This window comes from Chenopodium album, chromosome 12, assembly GCF_948465745.1.
Source record: "Chenopodium album chromosome 12, dcCheAlbu1.1, whole genome shotgun sequence".
Lineage (NCBI taxonomy): Eukaryota > Viridiplantae > Streptophyta > Magnoliopsida > Caryophyllales > Amaranthaceae > Chenopodium > Chenopodium album.
Window position 1 is genome coordinate 4,679,184 of NC_137845.1, and position 18,478 is coordinate 4,697,661.

The window sequence follows — 18,478 nt, forward strand, 5'->3', positions numbered from 1 at the left end:
GTGATGATGTTGGGACATTTTGTATTATTAGAAATTGTTGGATTGATTCAAAGTAATTCCTAAAGTTTAGGATAGGAACATGCTATTTATTTGCTAGTGGTATTTTGTTAGTTAGAAATCCTAGAATCCATTTCTTAAGTAGTAGCATAGCAACTGCAGTATGTTTTGTGGACCATGATCCCATTCCTTTATTTTAGCTTGAGTTGGTTAGTTTATTGCCTATATTAACGCTTCTTTCATATTTTTTTTGAGGGAAAACGTTAGCAGGAATTTTATTTCAAATCAAGTTCCGCTAAAGTAAGGAGACCTTGCGGGATAGAGTCAATACAATAACGTTAGTTTATTGCCTATATTAACGCTTCTTTCATATTTAATTAATCTAATATAATGAAATATTTTTTACCTTAATAAATTGATAGAAAACAGTTCCTCAATGTGATTAAGCGAAATCAGTGCAGACAATTTTATTTATTTATTTTTTTTTTTTTTTTTGGTGTACAAACAAGAAGTGATGAAAAAAAAAGTAATTTTTCCATACTTGTTAAGGCATCACAAAAAAATTGCAAATTTTTTAAAAATATATACAAAGGAACATTGGTTTTAATATTATCAATTTTAGTCGATTTTCTTTTAATAATTCCAATTTTTTTTTTTTTTTGTTGTTATAGAATAGTTCATACTTTAGGTGAGCAAATATTATTTCATACTTTAGATTTAAGTTTATGGTAATAGTGTTTCAAAAAAAAAATTATGATAATTGGTCAATGGTATATTTCTACGTAATTTGTTAATACATATACAATTTAAATATTTTATTGTTTTTTTTATGTTGATTGAACCCACTAATAAAAATGATAGATTCGCTAATTTTTATGTGGTTTTTTTTTCGTTTTGTTTTATTGGGATATGCGAATCATGAGTTAAAAAGTAGAGTTTGTTATGGACGGATATAACACTGCATTCTCGAAATATCATGAGATAATTGGACATGGAAGATGTTTACGATGCGGCAGGAGAAATTTATCAATTGATGTTAAAAATGAAATCGAAATCATTCCATTCACGGAGGTAGGAGATATACCATTGTATATTATTTACAAGTTTGGAAAACTTTGAGGGTTATGAATTGAATATCTTGTTATTGACGGCCAAGGTATAACTACTTATATGCAATCCGCGCAAAGGGTATTTGGCGGGAAATTAAAGTGGCCAAAAAATCAGTACAAGAGAATTGTATGAAACTTATACGCGTCTTTCGGGGGTTTGAGTGGGTCAAACATTAATTCTGAGTTCAGTGCATTAATGTAAGCACTGATAGGTTTGCAAAAGAATGTAAATAACATCTCGAATTTCACCCGTCTTCGTGTAAAAGCATAGCAATTGAATATTCTTTTATTCATAAGATGTTTAGAGACACCATTTTTATCTGCATGCGATGTAGTATATTTTATCTAAATGCAAACGGGTTTTTGAGAGAAGTTCACCAAGAGTGTTATAGATTGTAGAACATAATAAAAACGTGTAAAAAATCAACAATATACTAATGCACGATCCGCATGCGGAATCATGCTTGGTTCGTGGAGGCGGATGCACGATCCGCATGGTGCATCCGCTCTAAAGTACAAAAAGGCGGAATGAACATGCAGGTATATACTAATGTACATGGGCATATAAAAGAACATAGTGTTCATTTATAATGTACATCAGATTTTTGTGCAACAATTTTGTATGTTATTTTTGTATAATAATATAATTATTTTTTTGTATAATGAAATAGATAAATAGTACTATAATAATTTTTTTTTTACCATACATTAATTACAAATTATTTCAATTTTTTTTACCAAAAGTTCACTTTCTCTCTCCAAACAAAACTTCAAATCATTTAAATTCCTCAAACCTCAAGCAAAATTTCAAGAAATTCGAAATTTTGAGTCCAAAATTGTTCAAGATGACAAATAAAAACGAAAGGTAAGACCAAATTCGACATTTATACTTGTTTATTTGACATTCATACTTATTTATTTTGAGTTTGAGTGTTTGTTTTTTATAAATTTGATTGAAATTGTAATATTTGATTTTTATTGGGAATTAATTGCGATTTTGATGTTATTTTGTTGTTGAAATGAGAAATAAAATGAAGTTGAAGAAGATCGACCGATTAATACATTTTGGAAGAAGAAAGCAAGCAAATAGACAATTTTAGAAAAAGTTGTAGATTCAAATAATACAATGTACATTAAAATACAGTAAAATGTTCTTTTTCATATACTTACATTATGCAAATAATACAATGTACATTAAACATGTAACCAACATTATAACATATATGTTCATTAGAATATAATACAATGAACATTATAATACAGTGAAATGTACTTTTTTATATACATACATGATCATTTATACTAAATGTACATTTACTATATGAATAATGTTCTTTAATATTATCATTTTTTTTACTAATATTACAAATGTTCTTTAGATTTACAAAAAAAAATATAAAACTGGATGTTCTTTATAAAATAACTATATGTTCTTTACAAAACAAGTATATGTTCTTTACTGAACAACTAAATGTTCATTCCGCCTTTTTTTTAAAGAAAACCGGATGCACCCGCCTCCACAGAAAAAATTTCAAACAACATACCAACTAAGCTAAGGGGAAATACATGTATTTTATCTGATAAAATTTATATAAAAATAATAGGTGCCAACTTAAACAACATAGCAACCCAAGCTAGATAGAAACAGAGAGAATGTGATGGGATGTAGGCATGTAGCAACACTCTAATCAATTTTTTTTTTTTCGGTTAAAGCAAAGGCTTATGTATCTTTCATGCAGTTCACGACTGAGGTAATATAGATTGATCCAACATAGGTAGTTGTAGCACTCAACAAACATGAGATAGCACATAAGTTTAGTAATAGTTACCTAGTGTCAGTAAAACAAAAGCTTCAAATAATGTTTTTTATATATATATTTTATATTGAGAAAATACAAATTTATCTTCGTGATAAACTTGTAGCCTTTATCTAAGGATATAATTGTTCATTCGCGTATAAAAGTATGGATAAGTTTGTAATTTCAATAATTAACACCGTTAAGCTTGAGGAAAGTCGTTAATGGCGGAAATTCACTTTGACAGCTTTACTAGGAATTTCGTAACTTCAATTATAGAAATTTAAGCTTAGGGGGAAGCATTAATGGAGGAAATTGTCACCCCTACCTTTTGGGATTGACCTTGCCCTTATTTCTCCCTTTACCCTTTGGGTTTTTGTTTGGTTCGACGACAAAGCCGTTGGAAATGGTGGTTGACATTTCGGTAGAAGGTGAGTGATCAAGGATGAAGAAAAAGGTTGGACCATGAGAGGTGAAGGAAAGCTTTGGGTCCTTCAATGGCAGACCGATGTGAATTGGGGGAGGAAGAAGATGGAGTTAACGCAGTCCATTTAATTTTAAAGCTTATAAAAAAAACAAAAAAAATTTAATACTTTGGCATGATTCCCAATGTGATATATTTACTGTAATGCCATTAGATAAACGCCCCAAGTTTATCACCAAGATAAACTGGGGGATAAACGCCCCATGTTTATCACCAAAATAAACTAGGGCTCCCAGAACCTGCTACAGAAAAACATAAAGCCACCAACATCATTAGAAATAAACAAACTTCCCGTCAAAAAAAATAAATAAATAAAAAAAAGAAAGAAATAAACAAACCTCCACTGTTCTACATTTACATATATCAATATAAGTTTCAGACTCGTACACTAGGTAACTATTACTAAACTTTTTTTGAAGTACCAAAAAATATGCGAAATAGTGAAAGCTTGCGCATTCTTAACTTCTATGCACAATCTATACAAAAAAGCTTTCAGCCGTTTAGATGTCTGAAATATAGTATTCGACAGAAAAACTCTCTTTTGGCCACATCCTCCACAACTTTCTTGGTTATAAAAATTACTTCTTTGCATATGTTAAATACGGATCCAGAGCGATACTCAATACATCAGGCCTCTCAGCTTGATTGTAGGTTAAACAACGACGTATCAATTCCTATAGAACAAGAGAAAGAAAGAGCGGTTATGCTCATTGTTCAAAACAGAAATATTTTTACAGATCAGTAAATAACACTCCTAATAACTAAAGAAAGTCTAGGATGAAATTATCTCACGCTAAGTTTAATCAAAGCCACTAAAAGTTACCCTTCTATAAGTAAGAAACTACTCCAAAAATAGAAAAAGTCACTCCAGTCTCACAATATGTAATTAGACTATTATATAACCACTTTGCCTAATGACCCACCCACAGAAGGGAGGGGAAATTAACAGCCCACACCAACGTAAACATTTTACTGGTAACTTGGATGAGGAAATATGTCAGAAATAGACTTGACTGCTTGAGAATAAAACAGAAATAAAAAGATCTATGCAGACATAGAATGGCAGGTTGTTACACACAACATTTCAAATCAAATGAGATGAATGCTTGAAAAAGATGAGGCCTTACTTTTGCCTCACTCGAGACACTAGGTCTAGTAGGGAAGTCCACCTTTCTTGCTTTAATAATGGTATCCTCCCGTAAAATTCGTTCCTGACTTTGATCATGGCCAAAAGGACGTCTTCCAAAAAGCATTTGGTAAAACAGAACACCAGCAGACCAAACATCTACCTGTTTCCAAAGCATTGGAGTCAGAAAATGGCCAGATGAACATCTTCCAAAGAAAAGGACAACTGAGTAATTAGTGCAGACGAACATAGTAACACCCATAATTTGCACCCAATGAGTAGCAGTTAAGAAGCAAGCCGCAAAAGTCCAATAGTCCATGATACCATATGGATTTGACTAAAGAGATTATACAGCTTAAATCTACAATTGAACATATCAAAGACAGGCATACCTTTGAGGATATGAGTGGTATCTTGTTAAGCTCAAAGCACTCAGGCGGCAGATACCTGAGCAAATAATAAAATAAAATAAAATAAAAAGTAAATAAATCTTGCTTCCTGACAAATGAAAGTTACCTTAATTAAAATGAAAAAAATGAAATACAACCCTCTGCATTTAGAGATCAGCACCGATTCCCTAGTTGCATATATATATGCTACTCATGGGTATCACTGCTTTCAGACCATGAGACCATTGGACTGACCAGATTCTAGCAACAATGTAGACACTCACATACCAGGGTATGGGAAATATCATGCACAAGTTAAATACCATTTGAATAGCCTCAATAAGTTCAAGTTTAGTAAACATAAAACATCAATAACTTGATTTTTGTAAATTATTTAAGAACAAGAGTTCACGACTATGCAAAAGTCAATTTCAAAAATCATTAATGTTGAAAATTATTACAGTTACAGATAATTTTTGTAGTTACAATAATGCAATTGTAATTTATAGAAGCTATATAAGTACTCCATCCGTCCCCATATTGTTGCCCCATAGTGTATATTCACTTTATTAATTTTTGGTTGTGTAAAGTTGATGAGAGAGAATAATGGTGGGTCCAAAATATTGTTTGTGAGAGGAAAATAGCGGTCCATATAGGTATTAATGGAATGAAGCAAAATAAAAGGGACACCCCAAATAGGAAAGTGGAGCAAAAATTAAGGGACAGAGGGAGTATAAACTACTGTTAACCTATGTAGCAAACTCACATACAATCAATTTGAAAGCTTAAACATAACAAAGAAGAAGATTGTCATAACTCCATAAACACGAGAAGAGAAAAGCACTTAGAACACACATTTCATTACATCAGTTGTATTATTTTTCAATCTTATTATAAAGAACCCACACAAATCCATGATATTTTAGACAAAATGTATTATATCCAACATGGCTCACCAATAGGTACCCGCTCCTTGGGAAGTAAGCTCCATGCCCTGCGATCCAATATCATTTTCAACTATTTTACTCAGACCAAAGTCTGTCAATTTGGCAACTCCAAGCTCATCAAAAAGAACATTGCCAGGCTTCAAATCATAATGAATGATCTTTTGTGCTCTCTTGTTCAAGTAAACAAGACCTTGGAATATCTGCACGATGATTATTCTCGCTTCCTTTTCTGGTAATACTGGTGTTATCTTAAGAATAGCATCTAGATCTTTGCCTGGAAAAAGGTGTCATTTTTAAAAAGAAAATAAAGATTTAAAACTTGAATTGAAGAAAAGAATACTTGAACTAGTTCAAAGCAGAAGTCACATTAGTTTACCAGAACAAAACTCCAAGACAGTGCAGAATGTATTCTGATCAATCTCAAAGGTATCCCAAAGACGAACAATGTTATTATGTACCAAAGTCTTGTGAATGTTGTACTCCCGAATAGCATGCCTGATGTAGCTTTGCTTCTTTTCTTCACTCCATTGGGCATTCAGACCATGAAGCTTACAAGCCACGTACCGATGATCTACCAAATCAAAAGCCTGCCGGAAATTTCTTACTTCAAATCACTGCAAAAAGTTATATGCTCACATTGCCCATAAAGGCAAAGAATGAAAAACAAAAGAAAGAAATTTCCGAATTTTTCCCTTCGAAGACTATCATGAAATGCAATGCAGGTAACAATTCTGTACTTCTGTTTTTATCAAGATACAAACCTTGTAAACCTCACTGAATCCCCCTTTGCCTAAGAGATTCAAAAGGGCATATCGACGATTTAGGATCGGAAAATTGTTGAAACGAGAACCATCCTCATCTCGTATGCGCTTCATCTCACGTATAAGCCTACCCTTATCCAACTCATAACGGTCCCTCTCCCGCAATACCACTTCTTCCTCCTTCAGACAAACATAGAGTAAGCTGCAACTGTAAAATCCAGAAATTTCAAAGATGATTAAAATGTAGGAGAAGTACCCTCTTGATACTTGCTAGACGAGATTTATAGATTTCATCCTGAATAAAATAGTCTTCCTCTTGGGTACCCGACTCCAAGTCACCTCCGTCATTCTTATCTGTACGAAACATTAGACACCCAAAAGACTGATAAGCAATTAAAAATAAAAAATTAACGTGATACAGTTATAAATTTTGTTTCATCATCAAACTTTACATTCACAAATTTAGATGTGTAGGAATACCGTCAGGGAAAAATAAAGCTAAGATAGACCCAAGGGCTTGACCACGTGGAAATTTGACATTAATGCCTAAGTGGTAAGTACACCATATAAGTCAACCATGGTTAACAATGAAATAACAAGAATTAACTATTTATACAAAAGCCTGTTGATGAACATTATAGCAACAAATTCTCAAAATGAGTAACTGGAAGACAGGAAGAGTTGTCAGCGCAAGCAGCAATTTTTTTTTTTATTTATCTTTTTTTTTAAAAAAGCACTTCAAACCGATAAAAGCCTCCCGTTTAATTTCATGTGAAGTTACAAGAAGTCAACTTATGTTAAGTCTAGGACAACAGGCCTATCAGGCAGATCAATTCATCTGATAGACCAACTGAAGTCTTGCTTGAGTGACAGAAGTTGACATCAAGCGACTAAAGTCACATTTTTAATCAACTAGTATATCTAACTGAGTGACAATAGATCATCCGATTGAGTGACTGATATCAATTAATTGCAGGTTTTTTTTAAGTATAAAAAGTTACTGGCCCGGCTATTTATTGCAGTAAATATTTCTTCCACGGACACCTAGACCTAATTGTAACACATGCCATTTTTAGATACAATTCTTATAAAGAAGGGTAATTACGTATGCAGCCCTTGAGGCTGTATGGCCACTTGGCCTGTATATAAGCATCTAACTTCCAATTTTGCTAGAAGTAATTAATATGTGATTTAACCTAAATATATGTTACTTCTGACTTCTTAATTGCATCCTTAAGGGCTGTAAATATTATTTTCCTATAGATAAAATTCCACTTTGGACCAATCCACATTGCCTTTTACTAAACAAAAAGACAAAAAGATCGCATATCATATTGTTTTGACATATATACAAAAGCTTTCTTACTCTTAGACAATCATTATGGGACTCATTATTGAGCTGGATAAAGGACTAAAAAATCATTACTCAAATAAAATAAATTTATACCAGATTGCCGTTTTCTCAATAATTTCCGTTGCCTCTCAACTGTTTCCTTTGCCTCCAACAATTGTTTCTAAAAAAATTCACTATTAGCATATTGTGAAAAAAAAAAAAAAAATGGAGCAAAAAATTCAGCATTAGCATATTGTGAAAAAAAATAAAATTGGAGCAAACAATATTCCAGCCAAAATGAGGCACGGGGAAATCAAGGTTGTCAATGGAAGAACTTTCACAGCACTTACAAGGTGAGCATTGATGTCCTTCAGTGCCTGCCCATCTTCCCAAGTCTCAGATATTACAGTTCCTGCCCTGTACCGATAAAGAACAAATAAAATTACTAATAGTTGAGGACACTGTATGCACTGCCTTTGAAGTTAAAGGGAAAGTTTTATCAGCCAGCTTTGTTATATGGGTCATAAATTTGAGAAGGATCATATTAAAAAAGATGGGAATAGTAGAGGCACATATGAAATTGGAATGGAAGTGTGGGAACAAGGGATGAGCATAAAAATAAGGCACCTGATATCCAACCCAAAACCAATAGGGAACCGGCGGGTCCCCGGAATTGGACCCGTGAGAACCAGTTCCAAATCCTTCAAAATCCAAAACTTGGGACTCGATTTTATCTGGCACCAGTTCCAAATCTTGGAATTTTAGATCCGGTACCCGCTACACTGCTAGGTACCGGTACTAATGTGAAAAACTAGAAATAATATATTAAAGTTGCATCTACACACAGCCCACATATCAAACTATAATTAAACCTAACCCGCCTACAATAATACACACCCGTAAACATCCTCACAATTCATTCATTTTTACTTAAATACTAACTCGCAAGTCAGATATAAGCATCTCATTTTCAATATAGGCTTACAGCTTACTATTTTTTTTCTTTTCATTTTCGTCTTTACTCATTTAATTGCATGGAGATTTGTATTTTATTTTTTGCCTTTTTTTCTTCTTGATAAGCCAATAATGTTGTATTAGTTTATCATTTCTTTTAAAAATAAGTTAATTATTTGCAGATCTACTACCCTATAAGAGTGCTAATCTTGAGCTGATTTGAACTTTGGAGAATTAAGGGTATTTTTTTTTTAGTATTCATCCATGGTGTCGATGGTGGTGTTGCTTTGTGTCGTTTAGGAGGGAGTGTGGAAAGAGGATGGTATGACGGGTTTTCAGTGGGAGGGTGAGAGAGGTGGTGTGATGAAAATCGGCGGTGGAGCAGGTGTTTTTTAATAACTTGGTCAATGAAATTGAAGTGGGTACCAGTTTGCCCGAACTGGTTCCAATTCCCAAAAACCGGTTTTGACCGATTCATGGCTACTTGATTCTGCTCACCCCTGGTGCGAAAACATTAAAAAACAGAATTTGAAATGAAGATAACAGGAGGAATGTTGAGTAGCATACATTGAGGATAAGTAAAGGAAAAATGATTGTTAGTTTGGGCAGACAATCAGAAGATCAGAAGGCGCACCAGTGAGTAAGTAGAGGGCTGAGATCAAGGGGATTTCAAAAGCAGCAGAGGAAGACCAAAGGTAACTTGGATGGAAGGAGTTAAGAAGGAAATGAAAAAGTTGGGTTTGCAAAAGCATACAACATTGGCTAGAAAGGAATGGAAGGAGAGAATCATGATTGACAAGTATAGAAGATAAACTCTTGGTTCAGGTAACCAACCCTATCTTTAAACTTAACGCTCGGATTGTTATTCTATGATGATGTATGCAAGCATCCCTATAACCAACACAGAGTTACGCAGCTAGCATCATCCGCACAAGAATAGAACAAGTTTGGCATGTATAAGATATTCAATGGATAAAATTTTCCATATCCTATTCCAGCAAGACATCTATGCACTGCCATTAATTTAGTCAAAAGTACATTTTCCCATAACAAAATGTCAGAGCCGATCTCTTCCTTAATCTTATGCACGAGTGTGATTAAATCCCAGACAAAGTCTATAATGCATCGGGAATTTACGGTACATTCTAGTTCTTCCAGGGATTCATCCACTGCAAGCAATCTTAATGGTGCAAATATCACTCCTCTTACTTTATGGGAAGAGGTTAGGACTTAGGACCAGAAGACATTAGTAATTACAAAATTTTACTATTGCATAAGGTCAATCAATATTCTTGAACTTTATAGAGCATTTGGCGTCCCTTATCATAACATACAAGTCAAGCAGTGAAGAAAATAATGAATGGCAGCAGGCCATAAAAACAAAGCATACCCTCGATAGTTCCATCCCCAAAAGGCCTAAATTATAAAGGCTTTGACAGGTTATACCTTTTCAATAGGAGATCATGTCAACAAATGCATGTACTTAATGCTCTACAGAACCATAATTAATAAAACCTCAGTTATGGACCTCCAACACATCGAATGGAAGGAGTGAAGGACTAGTTTTCAAGGAAATCTATTAAGTAGATCAAACACCTAAAGGAGGAATCAGGCACTATTCTTTTAATAACAATATCATTTGCCCTGATCCTAACATTTTTTTGGACGAGAGAACATCTCAGTGATAGAGATCTCATTACATGTCTCCAAGGCAACTTAACAAGCCAGTTACCCACCAGAATTCATGAATATGATTCAATTTTCATTCTCAAGAATTGCATTCAACACTGAACAAATTGCCCTTTAAGAACACAATCATCTTAAACACCAATTGATCAAAAGTGCACACTTATCTATTGATCACTATTCTTCTTGGCACACAGGAGAGGAAATGACATAAGAAAATCTCTTGAAGGTAATTACATACCTTATCACTCCGACATTGCCGAGTCTCAATGAATCTTGGCGCACTTTCATCCTTGCTTCTTCTCTCTCAGCTTTTGAAACAGATATAAGCAAATCTGATATGATTTTTGTTCGCTGCATGAATAAGCTCATAATATCAAAAAAGTAAAGCGACATATTTTAGTTACTCTCCAGTCTTAACTATGTCACAAGAACAAACAGCAAGAAAGCACAATGCTTAATGTTCACAAACTAGCTTCTCTCTCCACTGACTAATAGGATGAAAGACAACAATTAATTACAAATAACAGAGCCTTATATTAGGCACCAAGGAATGAATGAAGCGTAGGAAGAACAAACCTTTGGCTTCATTATTTCTTCACAGTCTTTGTGCTCTTTGAGCTCCTAATAAATAATGAAAATAATGCATAAGTTCCTCGTACATTGAAGCAATTTTTTTTTTAAAACTAACATCCATAAATACTATGATTCACCTTTCCTAATTGATGGCATTGATTCTGGTAACTAGAAACCTCTTCGCGTGATTTGCGCAGCTCCTCTTCCAAAGAGGCAACCTTACTTTGCAAGCAAGCAAGATCATCCTATATTTAAAGAACAAAGAACACAAATAAGATACTTAAATGTAAACATCATACCCACAAGGCCACAAGAAATATTATTTGCTCCATAAGGGTTGCCCATGGAAATATGCAGCTCTAATAGTCACATGTTTCTTTCTTCATTTAGTCTCCTATAGGCTATGATTGCTCTGTTTTCCTAATTCCTACTTCATTACCTCCCCACCCCCCAATTTTGTTTGCAAAAAATGAGTGCAACGAAGTGGGAGCTGGGAGAGTATGAATAGTTGTCTTCTAGACACAAGTGACCATAAAAACATACCTTGGACTGAGGGCGGTTACCATTTGCAAATAACTCTTGACTTCTCATATCCTGCAAATTGACTCAAATTTAGTAGTGAAAAGTGATATAATCCAACACTTAGGTTCAAACATTGAATTAATTAATTTAACCTGATATTAATTTAACCATTAGTAGAATGTTCAAACATTGAATTACTTAATAAAACCTGATATAAGTAGAATGAAGCTATGTATATGAAGAAGATGATTGTAAATAGAAGATATGCCAAACCTTATAATTTGAATTATCCATCTGACCATTTGCAGATGACACAGCTGATGGTGATGTCTGGGTTTTAGGATGATCATTTGATCTAAAACCACGGCCACGGCCAGTTGGTCCTTGAGGTCTACCGCGACCTTGTTTTTTCTTGTTAGTATCAGCACCAGATTTGTGGGGTATATCTTCCACAGCCTTTGGCTTTCCATCACTGTCAACCTTACACATCATCAAAGATCTGGTTACACTAAAATACTTCCTTTGTTTTGTTTTAGTTTCAGCATTTTCAATTTTCACGTTTGTCAATATAAAACTTTAATTGTTAACATCTCTAGTTATGCATTTGTAAATATAAGATTTTAGTAAAGTATGAATTGCAACAAATCTAACAAGATTCTACATGACTATGTTTTTCTTTACAAATATAAATCATGAAATGTGATTAAAGTGGAGTATGTGAATAGAACACACTATAGAAGCATTAAATTACATTAGTAATTAGTAATCCCATGACAAGCAATTAATCAACCTAGGTTACAGATTGGTAACAAACAGAAATTCATCGTGTTTCAAGAAAAGGTCAATCTAGCACTAAGGCCTAAACATATATACCTTATCTACAGTCAAGAGCCAAACTTGACGCAAAACCTGAAAGCTCATGGCCATGGAGAATTGAAGATCATAACTTGGCAGAGTATAACCTATAGTGGCATCAACCAAGACTTGGAATTAAAGATTTGGGCTGCATGCAGTTTGAATGTTCTATGATGCAAACTTTTAGAATTTATTTAGTTTTTAAACCGGCTATACAGGACCCTCAAGTTTTATCAGACTGATTTGGCCCTACCCCTTTTTAAAGCAAGGTGGAAAAGTTCCCAAAATTTTTAACAAAATAAATAGTAATCTTTCTTCTACATGTCTACTTAATTAACCTAGTTTGTTTCAAGTTTGAAATGCCCTAAACAGCAATATAAAAACAAAAACTATACACATTACAGGTCTCCTCTTTATCAAGTCATTTTTTTTTTATCTTTTATATAAGACTTATTAATCAAATCTAAGTACAGTGTAGGAAAAGAACTACCTCGGCATGATCCAAAATAGATTTATTGTCCTCCTGAAGTTTTTGGCGCTTCCGAATGTTTGCCTGTATGAGAAATTCTCCACCACTCTGTAACATAAGAAGGCAAGAATATCCTTGATGAGAAGAGCATAAGTTAAATATGTAAGGCAATAAGGCATCGTTTGATGAAAAATAAGTATGTTAAGCGTTCAAGATTCAATGCAACATGCCAACAAGTATCATAACTCAAACAACCCCTACGCAGTCCCGTTCCTACAATCACCACCCCCCTCTTCCCCCCCCCCCCCCCCCAAAAAAAAAAAAAAAAAAAAAAGAAAGAGAAACAGGTAATTTGGATACGAAAAACTACTGTAGACTTGTAGATTACGTCTTTGACCTAGTTTACCATCATATTATCCTCACAATTCAGGTTGTCATAGTGGTGCTCTATCAATCTTTTCCAAGATTAAGAAATATCAGATATTCAGATTAATTATATACCCAAGTGTGACATGCCAAGATTCCCAATTCAGGGCCGAGGACAATGACCATAAATTAGACATGGATGTGAGGACATGGAAGTCATAAAACAATGTCCTCATTCTAGAAGACTTTAACATGAGTTTTTCATGTTGTATATACATATGCAAACATTTTACATTGAATTGTCCGTTAGTTCTTGTTAAGGTTCTCATACCATGCTCATTTTTCAATATATGATTAGTCTACTCTAATAATCTTTTTTACATTTTTCTCTAAAAACATAAAATAGCCTTCTATTTTCATCTCTTTTTATTCATAAAAATATCCAACATAAAACATTAGATAAATTAAACATTGCAGTACCAAAGCTTACATCTATCAATACCATGGGAAAGCTTTCCTACCGCTTCTATAAGTTTGACTCAATTTCTGTATCAGGGTGTTGCATTAGAGTTTGAACCACTTTTATTGTATTCCAATTTGGCAACTGCATATTATATTACCTCTCAAAATTTACACATTTCCACTTACTGACTCTTTCTTTGACAATATTCACCTACCTTTTTACTCAAATCTCTTATACTTTATATACGATTTCTTACATCAGTTCACTTTTACCAAATATTCCTGGGAGCAAGAATCAAGGGTCAAAATTTTAGAAATATAGGAACTACAAGTAATTTTTATAAAGGAAGTTTCAGAGTAGTTAGTAAGATGTTACCAAGGTAACTTCCAGAAGAAAGTTTCAGGATCAAGAACAAAGATAAGGGAATTGGTTGAGTACTTGAATAGCACAATACGATCACTAATTCATAATATTATAGGAATAGTCCTATTGTTTTCCCACTAAACAAGCTAACATCCTTCAAATTTACAAAGAACCCTCGAAGTACATGACAATTGGCTGGCTGGTTACTTAAATAGTTCTCAGATAAGCAGAAAGTTTCGGAACACCAACAACACCTTAATAATGCACTTGGCGCATATATATTTCCAGATATTTGTAACTCTTCTACTGGCATGCCCTACAAAACTCATTTCGACAAACATTTTGACCAACATACATCCCAATTGTATGTACTATGGTTATTTTATACAAACCTTAGTTCTTTATTTTAAAACTCTTTCTCTGATTGGTAAAGCAACAAAGATTACTCCACATACTTTCAAACTTTCATATTCATTCAATACAATTACTACTACCAAGAATTGCAACTATCATCAATCCTGCTTATTCCCGTTTCTACATGACAGCACTACCTATCCTAACCTTAACTCAAAGAACATTTCTAAGTTCAAAATACGAGTATTTGAGTATATCACAATTGCATCAAATTACACTGGCATAAATTCAAGTTCAGAACATATATCATATACAAAACTGTAAAATTTCAATCCGATATAACCAACAAAATAAACAGCCAACAATATACACTTACATCTTCATCAGAGTCACTAGAAGTCGATGCCTCAGGCACATTATCAACAGCATTGAACTTCGACGAACCAGCAGAAGGCCAAACAGTTTGGGCAGGTAAGGGCATTGAACTGGGTCCTGAACCCGAAATCGATCCCTTGCCCACTAAACGAGCTTCAAGCTTAGCAATCTTAGTGGGCAGGGATTGATCAGACTGATTAGATGAGTTTGAAGAGAAATGGATCAACATATCATCTGACATTTTCGATCCAAACAACTCAGAAAGCACCAAGAAAAGTACCAAACAAATTCGACAAAGAATAATGACTAGTAATAATTCAAAGGAGAGAGAAAAACCCTAAAAAAGAGGGTTAACTTCTGCTTATCCTGAGCATAATAAGCAGAAGGAAATTATCCCCAAATAAAAATTGGAATTATTCTTACTATTGCAATAAAATCTCAGCATTTATTGAAACCCTAACTCCAGCAATTTGGGGAAATTGTGAAATTGCGAGAAAGCTTAAGCTAGAAGTAACATTGAAGAATACACAGAGTAAAGTATATTATGTAGAAATCAATGAAGAAGAATCGTAATTAGAGAGTGTAGTGAAAGGAAGAAGAAATTGAGCAAATTAGAGTAAAATTATTAGAGAAATTAGGGTTCTAGATGGATTGAAGAAGGGGAGAATCGGAAGAATTTGGGGAAACAAAAATGACATGAGTAATTGAGATGCGTTGTGTTTTGGTATTGGAGGGAAAACTTTAGGAGTGAGACCTTTTTTTTTTTTTTTTTTTTTTTTTGGGCAGAAACCGAAAATTGGAGAAAATCAATCAATCAATCATCATCAATAAACCTATACCCTAGGGCTGAGCAAAACTCCCCGGAAAACCAAAAACCAGAAAAATCGATCCGTAACCGTTCCAAAAATTAGGATACCTGATCCGATAATCATAACGGTTCGGGTACTCGTTCCGATAATTTGTTATCTCGTATGGTTATTGGGTATCATTTTAAAATTAACGGTTACCCGATCCGTTCCGATAAGCATTTTTTTGTTTTTTTTTTCCCTACTTAAATCTATTTTTTTTTATAATCTAAACTCTTACTTTACTTCATAATTACTTTATAATATCAATGATTAATAAAATTATTAATAATTTGGTCAAAATCATATGATATTGTTGTTAATTAGTGATAAATTATATCATAATAACTACATAATTAAGTTTAATTATCATTATTAGACATCTTATTGGGTACCCGATAACCGATCCGAAAATCCGGGTACCCGAACTTATTGGTTCGGGTTATGGATATCACTTTTAGAGATTTTGGTTATCGGGTACCCGAACCGTTAGTACTAACGGTACGGGTACCCGTCCCATGCTCACCCCTACCTATACTAAAGGCGAATCTCAAATGACACAAGTCATTTTGTGATAAAATATTTTCCCGCAATCTTACTATAACTTAAATTATCATTTTCAAGGATAATTATATACACGATATTTCATTGCATTTTTCATTAACTATTAATAACAATAAATTTCCTTTTTAAATTACAACAAATCTAAAGTTGGAAAAACATTATTCAATTAATCAATTATTTATAAAATTTCTATTAATCAACAAATAAGGAAAATGTATAAACTATAATAAATTCTTTTTAAAAAATATTATACATAATAATTTCTTATAAATTAATGTTAGTGCTATAAATTCAAAACGCGAGACATATTTATGTATGGGTGAAAGTTCGGTTTGCGGTTTGGATTATAGCCAAAACCGAATCCAATCCGAATTAATTCAGTTTCAGAAATCTCAATCCGAATCCAAATCGAATTAAAATTCGATCCAATCTAAACCAAACCGAATTAATTCAGTTTTTCAAATTAGAATCCAATCCAAACCGAAATTTGTTCCCTTCTTTTGCAACATTCAAACCTGAAACCCAAATTTTTCACCTAAAAAAATCCTACAATCACTCAACCTTTTCTTGTTAACTACATTCTTTGTGAAAGACTGAGATATTGAGAAAGGAGAATTGAGAACTAGGGTTTTTCTTTTTTAGTTTATATATGAAAAGGGAAATTGGTTGGATACTATGCAAAAGAAAATTGGGCTTAAAGTAATGGGTTGTAATTCGGTTTTTCGGTTTTTTTTAAACCCAAACCGAATCCAATCCATAATCAATATTTTAAAATTTTTCCAAACCGATCCAATCCGAATTCAAAATAAATCCAAACGGAATTACTAATTCGGTTTGGTTTTCGGTTCCTTTTAATCCGAATTACTTTCACCCTTATGTTTATGTGTCAATTAATTTCATTAAAGTTTAATTATGATGGTCATTGAATTGATAAGTTAAATAAAAATCTTAGGGCATGTTCTGATTGACTTAACTGAGCTGAACTGAACTGAACTTATTGGAGTTGAACTAAACTGAATATTTTATGAGAAGAAAATTAAAAACTGAACCGAACTGAAAATAATCTGAAGAGAACAAACCCTTAGTACTATCCGTGAACGCATGGGATCTATACTAGTTTAGGTCTTAAGTCAAAATTAAAGGAGGCATGGAATTTTGTAGACGTACACCGTACACGTACAAGTTCCAATTTTTTTTTTAAAAAAAAATAGTTTGTCAATTACAGGCTTATAGAGTAGAGGTTGTTATATACACTCGGGTGTACCGTACACCCATGAGCATTTGTTCTCATTTGGATGATTGTTTTTCATCTTATCATCAAATAAAAAGCTAAAACTAGCTTTAAATTAATTGGGTGTACGATACTGTAGGCGTCGCTCAAAGTGCGCCTACGTTAAAGCATGTGGTGAATATGCTTGGCACTCATAGGAAGTGGGAATTGGCATTACGATTAGGGACAACGATTAGGGACAAGGAAAGTAGGGAGCCGCCAACAAGTTTTTAAGGAACTTGTAAACCGTTCACGGATCATAAAAGGCAACCACGAATAAGGGACAACGATAAGCAACAACGATTGACCCGTGAAGGTTACACCCCATTCATAATCCATGAGATTACTAACTCCATATGGTTCAGAACCACGAAAGGAGGATCGGGGATGATGGTACGAAGTGAGTCATGGAGTCACATTCGCCCGTATTGGCCTCTACTCGGTTCTTATAGTGAAAAGTGATTCCTGCGATCTCAAAGGCATACAAACAAAATATTCAATTTGCTCCAAATATTATTATACTAAATTGGTTGAATATTAATGCAACACATAATTCTAAAATATCGTGATCACTTGAATTAATAACAAGATTAAAGGAACCTAAACCGGTTGTCCAAATTATCTCATTAGGCGTGATTTTCAATTACATACTCCCTTTAAACATGCAATATGATGATCATAATAACAATAAAATAAGCATTAATATTGGAAGCAATTTAACAATAATAGCGTTAGTCAAATCAAATATAAAATAACCTAATCATGATACTAGCAATATTAAAATAAAATAAGTAATTAAATTAATTAATTACTCATATTCCGCTCGTTCCCTTAAATTGCTACATCATGAATAAATTGTTAGTAACTTCAATAA

General features: G+C 33.4%; 1 protein-coding gene across 3 annotated transcripts; it reads right to left on the bottom strand.

Annotated features, from left to right (window-relative positions):
• Window positions 1–3,715: 3,715 nt before the first annotated feature.
• Window positions 3,716–15,640, bottom strand: TSL (Protein kinase superfamily protein). 3 transcript variants are annotated; one of them, XM_081630747.1, is made up of 16 exons: window positions 14,927–15,640; window positions 13,026–13,112; window positions 11,954–12,160; window positions 11,702–11,752; window positions 11,296–11,403; window positions 11,162–11,206; window positions 10,824–10,936; window positions 8,293–8,359; window positions 8,057–8,123; window positions 6,866–6,963; window positions 6,610–6,789; window positions 6,225–6,435; window positions 5,858–6,122; window positions 4,905–4,959; window positions 4,556–4,675; window positions 3,716–4,060 (listed from the first exon to the last, which is right to left on the bottom strand). In XM_081630747.1, exons 1-16 carry the CDS (start codon window positions 15,164–15,166, stop codon window positions 3,965–3,967), a joined length of 2,010 nt encoding a protein of 669 aa, XP_081486873.1. In that variant the 5' UTR covers window positions 15,167–15,640; the 3' UTR covers window positions 3,716–3,964. The 3 variants fall into 3 exon arrangements, with proteins under 3 accessions (XP_081486873.1, XP_081486872.1, XP_081486874.1); XM_081630746.1 differs by having other exon boundaries at window positions 4,514–4,675; XM_081630748.1 differs by having other exon boundaries at window positions 4,514–4,675; window positions 11,954–12,152; window positions 14,927–15,115.
• Window positions 15,641–18,478: the final 2,838 nt, after the last annotated feature.

Excerpts from the sequence above, each read along its gene's own strand:
- TSL (XM_081630746.1), bottom strand. The coding sequence starts at position 15,166 with ATGTCAGATGATATGTTGATCCATTTCTCTTCAAACTCATCTAATCAG. Across the intron at positions 4,960-5,857 it reads CAAGGAGCGGGTACCTATTG|GTATCTGCCGCCTGAGTGCT; the intron begins GTGAGCCATGTT and ends TTATTTGCTCAG. Across the intron at positions 4,061-4,513 it reads GTGTCTCGAGTGAGGCAAAA|GAATTGATACGTCGTTGTTT; the intron begins GTAAGGCCTCAT and ends CTTGTTCTATAG.